General features: G+C 33.1%; 1 protein-coding gene across 1 annotated transcript; it reads left to right on the top strand.

Moving 5' to 3' along the window:
• Window positions 1–9516: 9516 nt before the first annotated feature.
• On the top strand, window positions 9517–10929 carry LOC144840644 (uncharacterized). Its single transcript, XM_078696541.1, has one exon. It carries the CDS (start codon window positions 9760–9762, stop codon window positions 10891–10893), a length of 1134 nt encoding a protein of 377 aa, XP_078552667.1. The 5' UTR covers window positions 9517–9759; the 3' UTR covers window positions 10894–10929.
• Window positions 10930–11225: the final 296 nt, after the last annotated feature.

The following is an 11225-nucleotide window of genomic DNA, read 5'->3' as shown; positions in this document are numbered from 1 at the left end:
GCTATTATGCACCTTTTAACTGATGTTAAACCTTATAGGGTGCCCAGTTGAACCTTTGAATTTATCATGTTAAAGGTATAAAACTTTAATTTTCAGTTACAAGCCAGCGACTTTCTAATGTTCCGTAAGAAACAGATTTTTTCGATTTCCGATAGCTGTCCCCACAAACCTATATTATTATGAATCTTTCTTATTTTTTTTTTAACTTACCACAATAATGTCATTCTAAAAAAATTGTCATAATCATTACCTTTTAAGTTTTTAGAAGCCCTAAGTTAAATATATCAAGAAGCGTTCATTAATCTAATACTAATAGGTCTTATTTTGTCACACAGTCACCATGGCGTAGGCTACTTGGGCCTTTGTGGTGCAAGTTCTGCACCTTTTTATACTTGTCTGCATTTTTCGATATATAAGGTGCAAAAATAAACCTTTTATGAACTCTGCACCATTTTATGAGAAAAAGGCGCAAATTAGCACCCTTTTAAAGGTTTGCACCCTTTATTGCACCTTTAGTTTTAAGTGTGTAGTCCTCAATTGCACGCACGCGCACCAGAGATCAAGAGAATGTTAAAGACAACTGCATATCAAGCAGACGGTCCGAGTTCGAGTCTCGGTTGAGGCATTCTCACAGGTTTCCTCATCTTTATCGTCTCAAATTAATTAATCAAATTTCAATATATCACCGGGTGGTTTAGAGAAACAAATTGATTGTTTTGATATTAAATTCGATATTTATAGCCTTGTGAATGTTATACATTTTTTATCTCTATATATGGCTCTGAAACAAAGATTCAAGGTGGCTGCTACTGATTTTAGGCCTAGTTAATGATTTTATCAGAAATATTCTTAATGTTATATAGATAAAGAAATGTTAAGAACTTGTTGTTTGTTTGGAGTAGATATTTATATAGTTGAGACAGATAATGTATTGTCACCTTTAATACATTTTGTTAAAGAATTTCTCTGATTATTTTTTAGAGGTTTTTATTTTCGTTTCATTGCTGTTGTGTTCTTCACCTTGAGTACTGATATTCATAAACAAAGAATACCAAATTGCAACCAATCTTTTTATTGTATCGTCGTTACTTCTGGTGTGTGCGTCCTGACAAGACATAAGAATAGAACCCGAACGAAGACAGTATCAACATGGAGAAAAAAAGATTCAGTAACTCCGATTTGCACTGCTAACGTGCATCAGACAGTGTGTTTTGCAAGTATGACGTCATGAGATCAGGCATGAATCATGAATATTCATGATATATGCACGCCCTCTATAGTTTCTGCCTTAACCTAATAGGAAAAAAAATAATACGAGCGGGACAAAATTGTAGGCAAAGGTTTTTCAGTTTTAAATGAATGTATATGTTGTCCTGATCACAAAAACAACAAATCAACCCTCCGTCATCCACCGACTTCATATGCGAATGATCACTTTTTTTTTAAATTTGGCTTCTAGATAATCGACTACCCTTTCTATTGATTTTATGAATCACAAACAAAATTCACTTTTTCATTTGAAAATTACATCATATTGACTGAAATGTATAGTGTACAGACTGTTAGTGGCGATGATAAATAAACATAAGTACACTATGCATACCGTAAAACCTCGGAAAAAGGCCATTTCGAAAAGAAGGCCTCCTTGTTTGGTCTGCAAAAGTAATCTCGAAAAGAAGCTTTCACGAAATAAAGCCCACTGGGCTTTTTTTTATTTATTTCTTATTTCATACCCATCCAACAGCGAGTAACTCCCCAAATTACAATATAGACAACTATACTAACTTTTAGCATGCTCAAAAAGTCTCATTTGAGGCTTAAGGAGTGGAGTTGAAAGATTAGTGAGTTACAACCGTTACACTAGGTCAGGATTGAACACTGGACCTTTGGATTGGAAGGCAAGCATGTTAACCACCAAGCTATAGCTCCACTCCAATGAAGTTTTAAGAATAGTATGGGCTTCTTTTCGTGATAGACTCTTTGAATATCAAAGAAACAAGGGGATTTAATTCCAGATAAACTTTGGATGATAATGGATGATCGAGTTTATATCATAGATTTATTTTACAGGTATTTTGATGGTATTTTAATAACAAATATGTAAAATTGGCAGTTAATATTTTAAAAATTATATTATTATAGTAGCAATCCCCAAAAATGAAAGCATTCTTTTCGAAAAGAAGCCCACTTTTTAGTTTGCAAAAGCCCATCTTGAAAAGAGACCAAAACCATGCCTGAATGGTCAATAAATCATAATAACCCTCACATCTAATTGTAGTGATCTATTCTGTCTCAAGATCGCCCCTTTATACAATTATGAATCATTATTTGTGAAATTGACCACGTACATCTTTTGAAAAATTAATTGTGGTGTGCTGTCGTTTACAGTTTGCACTACACCTTGTCTTTAGATTGGTGTTTATTTTGGTTCCTTCGTCTGAATCTATCAAAGTTGATATTTTTCTGTAATTGTTTGTGAGCAATCTTGGTAGGTAGCAGATGTTGGACAGTGTTATAAGGTATAGATTTCCCAAGAGCAGTTTTTGATAATTTTCACAAATAGTGAATCATTCAACTATATATTAAAATGCAATCTTGGAATAAACAAGGCCAACAGCCATTAAGTCGCGTGCTACAAAGCATAGTGATACCGGACCGACAGACAGACAGACCGACATACAGACCGACCGACCGACCGACATAGTGAACTATAGAGTCGCGTCCACGCGACTAAAAAGATCTCTAAATTCTGGGGTGAACATGATTGTGATTTATTGACCTTAGATAGCCATAAGAAATTTCAAAGATGCGATGTGATGGTTATTGACACAAACTTTATTTGTTATGCTCTTGGATTAGTATCGCATGATTATGATGCCTGTGTTACAAATTCAGTTCCGATCGATCGCCAGCTGCAGTAGTGTGATCCTGAAAAATGTCACGTGATCATACTCCCTAACAAAATAAAAAACCCAATTGGACCCGAACGGGGGAAAGTGTCTATTTACGCAAAATATGTATACGCGATAACAATACCAGAAATAGAAAGATCTGGAAAAATTACATAAAAAAACATTTAAAATTTTTTTTTAGTGAAGATAACAAAATAATATACCCCCTTTTTGCATGTAAAAGAATAGGAAATTACAAGGTATCCCCCCAAAACGCAAAAAGGCGTGATTTTCAAGAAAATCGTACTCATTGAAAAAATAGTATAGTAATAGTTGAAATGTATGAAAAATAGCAATTTTCTGGTGGAGCTCCACTTTAAATTAAGAAAAATATATAATTTTTGATTTAAAAAAAATGCATTTTGAGAAGCAGAATATATTACCCCTTTCACGTCACATCAACGAGCAAAACTCGGAGGTTTGACAATTAATTAAAATCAAACAACTCCAGAGTTCAAAACACCAGGGTTTAACAGCCAAATGTTCTCTGGTGGGCGAACTACGCTAAAGATGAATTGTCCCCATGAACTTTTCCAACATGAAAAATGAAGATTAATAAGACTTTCAATAGGCTTTCGCAGTTTTAATAAAGTTCTTCAGTTGAAAAGAACTATTAAATTATGTTTTCACAAAGGCCCCGATAAAAAGACAAAATAAAAAGTTATATTCAACCAAAAATCCTATTGAAATAACAATTCGTTAAATTTCAGTTATTTTAGGTAAATAATTATTTGTTTTCGATCCACCAATTTTTGGTCAAAGTAAATAAGTATTATGTGACATTAACATGGCATATTCAACAAAAACATTTATAAAATTATGTTTTTCATCGGGACAATATTATATCTTTAAATTATTATACATTACACTATTATTATTTCTATGGTAGGCCTACACCCTTTATAACGTTTTACCTTCCGTAGAATAAATAAAATATTCTGATAAAATAATTAGCATAGAATAAGTAAACATTTATAAGACAATTCATTATTTAAGAAATACTTTACTTCATAGATTACAAATTAATATAATAAACAGCAATCCACATTTGACGCATAATATAAGTTCAATATTGATCTGCTTTGCATGATTTTACTGTATAATTTCCCTTATTCAATTTTGTCGATATGGCATATTACCACTAATGAAATCTTAATGATGCTCTTATCGATCGTCTGAGCTAAGAAACGACCTTATTCTGTACATCAATAAACGTGGATTAAGAGCGGAGGAAACGCATTTTGTGCTCCTATGATTTATAATAGTGTATTATTGCAGGTGTCGTAACAATGAAGATTACCTAAATAATTTTCCATTTGTGATAATTTTCCGACAAATTATGAAAAACATCTTTTATGTATTAAATGAAATCTGATATAAAAATGGCTCAGGAGAGGTATGCCCTAACGTTGGTAATAATAGTTTGCATTTTATTTTGTATTTAGGAGTTATCCTACAGTAAGTAAATGATCGATTGATATTTGTATGATAGTAGGATGAAGTCATGTCAAGCTTAACGGCATATCAATAAATATGACTATCGCCGGGCTCATTTAGAAATTATGATGCCATGTTGATCGTTTGGGTAGTTTTCATTCGATTCGTAAGATACTGCATAATATATATTACACTATAATTATCTCTATATGGATACGATAATCATAATGGTACTGGAGCCTGTAAAATAAACATGATAGGCTTAGATAGACATATTTACCGAAATCATACGGTGTCACTCCTGGTCGCTCATCCAACGTGGAAAGGCAACGGCTACTTCGGGGCTTAGTTTTTGTAAGTACAGTGTTAATGTTTAGTGTAAACAGTTATCAAATTAGAATATTATACAGTAATCGAATAAATACCTCCAGTAGAACAAGCACTGGCCAGATTATTAATGTGTTAAATAAAGATGTAAATTGCACTGCGCTTTTGTGTGTTCAAATGACGTTGGTTAGCATTCATATTATTATTTTATATGTGAAAAGTTGACTGAAACTTAACTCAAACCTCTAAATAATCTCTCTCTCACCTTTTCTCATTATGGGATTCGAACCCAACACATGTAAAACTTGATTTTGTCTCTTTGATTAGGCCAAAAAAAAAAAATTGTGTTGGCCACGTTTTTGGTAAATCCCAAAAATGGGTAGGTCGGTAGGAAAAGTGTTTTTTTTTTCAGACTAAAAATGTGTTGCCGGCAAAATAATAAACAATTTACACAAATGATACAAAAAGACTTTTTAAACACTTTTCATAGCACCATAGGCTCAGGCTAGCTATAATTGTTTCAACAAAAGTTTAAAAAAGGTTTATTTAAATAAACGTAGGCCTAGTTTTTTTAGGCAAAAAGGCCTAGGCTAGCCCTAGGCTCTAGCTACCATTTCCAACAAAAACAATCAAGGTCGAAATAAACTATTGCCGTGTTAATGCTGCATTACGCAATTACAAGCGGCAAGTTAACATAGCCTATTATATTATTTTAGATGAAAGATATTGATTTTTATATGGTTTTATCCATACGTAATTACACTGGCATTAAAGATATAACATTAAAATGTAGGCCGTTATGAGCCATATATTTCGGCGATTTCTTATCGCGGGGAAATTCCACCAACCAGAGACATCGATCGATCGAGGAGTAGGCATAGGCTTAGAGGTCCGCCGGCTAGAGGCCTAGGCTACGTACATGCCGGAACAGATGAATTATCGCTATATAAATAACAAGCTTGAACAAAAGAGCTTACGACAATCTTAGGTAAATTTTTATTAAACGTATATAGGCCTACTTGCTTGGCGAATCCATGCCTTTTTACATCATTTATTCAAGTTCGTAATCGGATCGTAGTACTGTACAGTGAAACCAAAAATCACCGCATCAACAACCTCGTGCGATGTACGATCTGTTCTTTGCATGCTGCAGATCAACATTGGTAGAGTCCATTAATTAAGAGGGTGTTTAAAAACCTGTCTCAACCACTGTGTAATCAAAGCGTTTATTTAATTAAAACTTGGATCCCCCCAAAATTGATAATCGCGTATTCTGGTTATCACGCGATTGATTCATGGTTGGTTGCGCGCTTCTTTTTCACACGTCCGGCGGAGGTGAAATATGTTCGCCAATTTGGCAAATAAGACAATATTTTTCACCATTTCGTTTCACAATTGCCGTTTGGCTCCCAAAAAAAAAAAAAAAAAGCCGACCTTCATTTTCGTCAGTTTAGGGTCGGTCGGGCGTGGCCAACACAATAAATTTTTTTTGTTGGCCTTATTTGTGGCAAGTGGGAAATTATAAGTGTCTTAGGTAAGGATATGTGTTTTTCGTGAGGATCACACTGGTGCCGTTTGAAGAAAGATATATCTCGGTGATAAAAATAAGAAAAAAAAAACAGTTCTTAAAATGATGCAAATACATTAACGGAGATGTCAAAGAGGACGAAACGCATTAAAAAAAAGTATTGTTAATAAGCGTACAACACTTTAAACCGGTGAAGAGTACACAGAAGGTGGGTGTTACACAAAAGATTAATGTATTTAACGACGTCTTTATCAAGGCATGTTTTTGATTTGTGTAACCAAATTAGCGGGTAATACAGATATTATTTACAAACATGCGAATCTTTTCTTTACAAAGATGACACGAAATACAAGAGATATCGAGATAAATAAATATTTACTTAAACTGGATGGAGTCGCCGGTTCCACGTTGGCGCGACCACCGATACGACAGGTTACTGCATGCGAACTTGCTACCTGAAAATCGAAGATCGGGTATTGCAGTAATTGTAATATCCCTGCATAAAAAAACCCTACCTTTTGTTATACAAACAGATAATGCAAACACTGTATGATATTGACACTGTTTTTTGGTTACAATTATAACCAAATTGTTGGTAGTACCTTAATATTATAACATATTCAATTTAGTTTCACATGTAACTCATCACGTGATCATATAGTAACATTAAATCAAAGCAAACGGAAGTATAATAGTGTTGCATTGTATCATTTAATTGCCGTGAGCTAGCAATGCTATCAACCTCAACGGTATATGAGGGTACAATGATCAATTTGAAATGTTTGCTGATCAACATGAAGGTAAGAAACAAAGAATTATGGTGTTGGAATTATGGTGTTTATGTTTAGGCTTCTTGTCATTCAATAATGGATTAAAAAGTAACCGTATGACATGCGTAATACCTTTTATTATTATCTTCTTATTATACTGTACTACAGTATTATAGTTGTGTTGATACCGTAAATAATCCCCAACGGCATAGCCCCTATACATATACAGCTTTGAGTCACGTCAGTCATCGCCCATGTAGACATATAGATTATAAATAAGCATTACTACCAGAATATGTATTCAAGTATTATTTTATTTTGTTTTGAGAAAATTAATTTATTTCCATTTCAATTGATTCCCATGCATACGGTGTAGCGACAATAAGATAAGTCATGTAGCTTCTTGTTGTTATACATGACGCCCTATCGGCTATCAATTCTCTGTCATCATTTGTTGCTTTTTATTTTTTTATTTATTTTATTAAATCATAATTGTTAATAAGTGACCTTGAATCTGTTTTGCAAATAAATTTGTATTCATATAACTAATTTATAGGACTGCTGATACTTGAAATTATAGTAATCTTGTTATTAGAATTAACTTCATATTCATATATAACTGTATTTGACAAAAGTACGGTAGGTTTTGTATAATATAGTTCATGCATTATACAACTATGTATGCTTAATGTTCTTACAGTAGGCCCTATCTTATATCTGTTATTTTAACTATATATTTATCTTAGTATCTTTGTTCAACATAAAAGGTAAAATACAATGGAAGCCAAAAGCTGAATTGTTGCATATTTTAAAGTAAAAAGAATTAGGCCTATAAATATCGATTATAAATAAATATTAAAACGAAATACAAATTTTAAATATAAAAAAAATCATTGAGCAAAATAATGATTAAATATCAATGTATAAAATTACATGAAAGGGTAAATATAAACATAAAATGCATCATTGGATGTGAAATACAGAATTCAGTTTAAATGTAAATTAACGAGCTCTTAAAAAGTGTTAACAATATTCACCTCTGTTGCTGATAGCAGTACTGAAACAAACCATAGGGCCTAAAGAAGTTATAACATTCGGAGTAATGAGTATTCCACACAGAACTAAATGTAAGTCCTAAATAATTGAAATAACCTAATTAGAAAATTGTCAATATTATTTCAAATTGACTTTTTGACAAATTCGATTTTCCAAGTTATTACTTCTTATTTAAAATCACTGTCATCAAGTAGATCACATGACAAAGACATAATTGATTCTTTGGAACAATCAGAAATTTAAATTTTCAGAAATGTAGGTCTTTAAACAGCTGTCTTTATTCAATTAAAAGCAGGTACGACCATAATTTCAAATGTTAACGTGGTAAGTAGAGCATAGATTTATGCAAAAAAGTCAAACACAACGAAGCAGGCTAACATCCATGCATACTTATTGTTTTATTATTAAATAAAAAGCATCTCGATGATGAATTAAAATAACCTACAAAATATTACCTAAAACATAATTATATTATCAATACAAAACAAAGCATATTCTTAATATATGGCGGTAGCTATCACAACACCCGATACAACACCGGTTTCAGTTTAGCGCGCGACAATGGATGTTAACTAAAATAGCGGATTTGGTATTAAGTTTAGTCCGAAAAGTGAAATGGCTTTTCTACCAGTCAGTTTAGCTTCCTAATTGGGTTTGAACTCCCAGCGTGATCGTTTTGGATTTTTTTTTTATTTGAGACCGAGATTATACGCTGTTATTTTCTGCTCTGCTATCGAAATAAAAGACTGAATAGGAAGTTCAGTTTGATATAGAAAGTTTAATCAGCATGTGATTTATGAATATACAATAAGGTATCATTATTCTTTAAAATAATTCGTAATTCAATACACTTTCTTCGGCACCACTGCTATAATGTGTGATTGTCTGGGAAGGAACATTTACCGACCGTTTTTTACAATCGAAATGAAAATATAAACTATGTTAATTGTATTGTATGTGCATATGGGCATATTATTGCGTACTGTAGGTTGTATACTTAACTCAAAATTAAACTCAAAACAGCAAAAGCTGTCTCTTAAAATGAGACAAAACGACATACACAAATTATACTAACACCAGTTATACACTGTTGAGTTCATATACACCAATATACTGATTAAGGTAATCATCTTAATGTTTTTAGACACATAACTAATGAAATATGTGGGTATGGATAGGCTATTAAAACAGTGGAATCATATTAGAAATTGTTATTTTCTTATTGGTACGGCGTTTGTTTAACATAAACCTACAGGGAAACTAAGTATGTGAAAATGATGTGAAGTTAAATATTAACCAATTCAATTGAACGTGCATGTTTAATTTAATAGCAATCTTCAATACATTTTAATTAAATAGTATTGTCTCTTCCGTCATCTCGAGTAAACACATTTTATCTTTGTACCAAGATAAACTAATCGTATGTTTGGGTAAGTAGGCCTATACTAAGTATAGTATTTGGTTACATTGACCGTTATTTTCTAAAGCGTATTATGAAAGCCGGCCCATTGTTAGGAGGCTTATATTTGTTTAAGTGTAGTTAATGGCTTTCGTATAGATTACAAAACAGCAGAAACGTTCGTATGATGTTTATTTATAATACCTAAAAATAGAATTGAATAATATAATGTTTGTCTTTTCTTCAGGTATCCTTAGTGGTTCATCTGCCTAGGGACTAACAGCACTAGAGATGCTTCATTGTCTTGACAACAGCAAACAAACTAATTCAGAGGGCGGTGTTCTGTGGTCACGAACTGATGTTCTATCAGGGCCTCGAGAAAGAATTCTTTTCAGAAAACAACAATTAAAACACAGATCTGCGCACTCGAGCAAACAAAACGAGGTCGATATTGGTGAACGTTCATCATATAGACAATTGAACAGTGCAAGGAAATCATTACCGTTAGTCGATTCAGAATCTATACTCGACATTCCAAAACGATCACATTCAGCCCCTTACACTAACAGAGATACGTATGTGGATATATGGGAACTCGTTGGTCTTGGTCAGACAATGTTGGCCTTTGATAACACAGAGAAACTTTTAAATCGGCATTCAAAGCGTCGAAGTAAGATAATGGGGCAAACTAAACAATCGAGTGAAGCGCAAGAAGTAATATACCAACTGAGACCCGACTCAACACTTTCAAACACAAATTACTTACAAGAACACAATTTGCAACAGACTGATGAGGACCGTATTGAGGCGATACAATGTGATAGAAAACAAAATGATGATGATACGTCCGTACAATGCAAGTACGACATAAATACAGAGTTAGAGAAAACAATAGTAGAAAATTGTACAACTCAAGGATATAATGACAGGCCTAACAGCGATCAAATAGAAAAGGTAAATGTACAAGAACAAAATGGAATAAAAACAAAACGAAGAAGAAAACAACGAAAATACGATGTGAAATTAAGGAATAACCATACAAACAACGGGAAAAGAACTAGAAATTCTTCGCGTATTTCAACGAAGAAAGCAAGCCAGCATCGGGCCCCAGGAATAGATATAGGCCTACACACACACAAATGTCCACAGACTCAAATAACAGAAGAAAATGAATTTATTGGAAACAAATTCAAGAAAAATCCTGCCGATAAGGAAATATCAGCTTTGCCTTTCGTTAAGCCAGAGAGATTGGTACGTGAAAAATCATTCCAATTAACATATCCTGGATATGATGTTCGTTTTAAGGAACCGATTTTAACACGAGAACCAACAATTACGGCAATTGATAAGCAAACACAGAAAGAAATAAGAGATTCGTCAGTTGAAAAATGTCGAATGTGGTTAAAAGGCTGGGAAATTAATTAATGGAAAATAACAAACGTTTTGTCAAAACATTTATCTAGCATAAACTGATACTGATTTTATGCACATTTTATATAAAATTAGTATTGAAATGGCGGCCATTTTTCAAAATGGCCGCCATTTCAATACTAGGCAAAAACTGAAGTGTCAACAGGGCCTAATGGATTCTTTGTCTGAAGTACATGTGTTTAGACACCAAGATCGTGCATCTACCTTATTTAGATCCGATTTTATGCCCATTTATGTAAAATTAGCGGCCATTTTGAAAAACGGCCACCATTTCAATACAAGGCAAAAACTGAAGTGTCAACAAGGCCTAATGGATTCCAAGTCTG

Source organism: Antedon bifida, chromosome 4, assembly GCF_963402885.1.
Source record: "Antedon bifida chromosome 4, ecAntBifi1.1, whole genome shotgun sequence".
In the NCBI taxonomy this organism is placed as follows: Eukaryota; Metazoa; Echinodermata; class Crinoidea; order Comatulida; family Antedonidae; genus Antedon; species Antedon bifida.
The sequence above is the reverse complement of the archived record's forward strand: the minus strand, read 5'-3'. Positions and strand labels throughout refer to the sequence as shown.

Bases quoted from the DNA above. Each gene is read 5' to 3' on its own strand.
- LOC144840644 (XM_078696541.1), top strand. From the start codon at position 9,760: ATGCTTCATTGTCTTGACAACAGCAAACAAACTAATTCAGAGGGCGGT.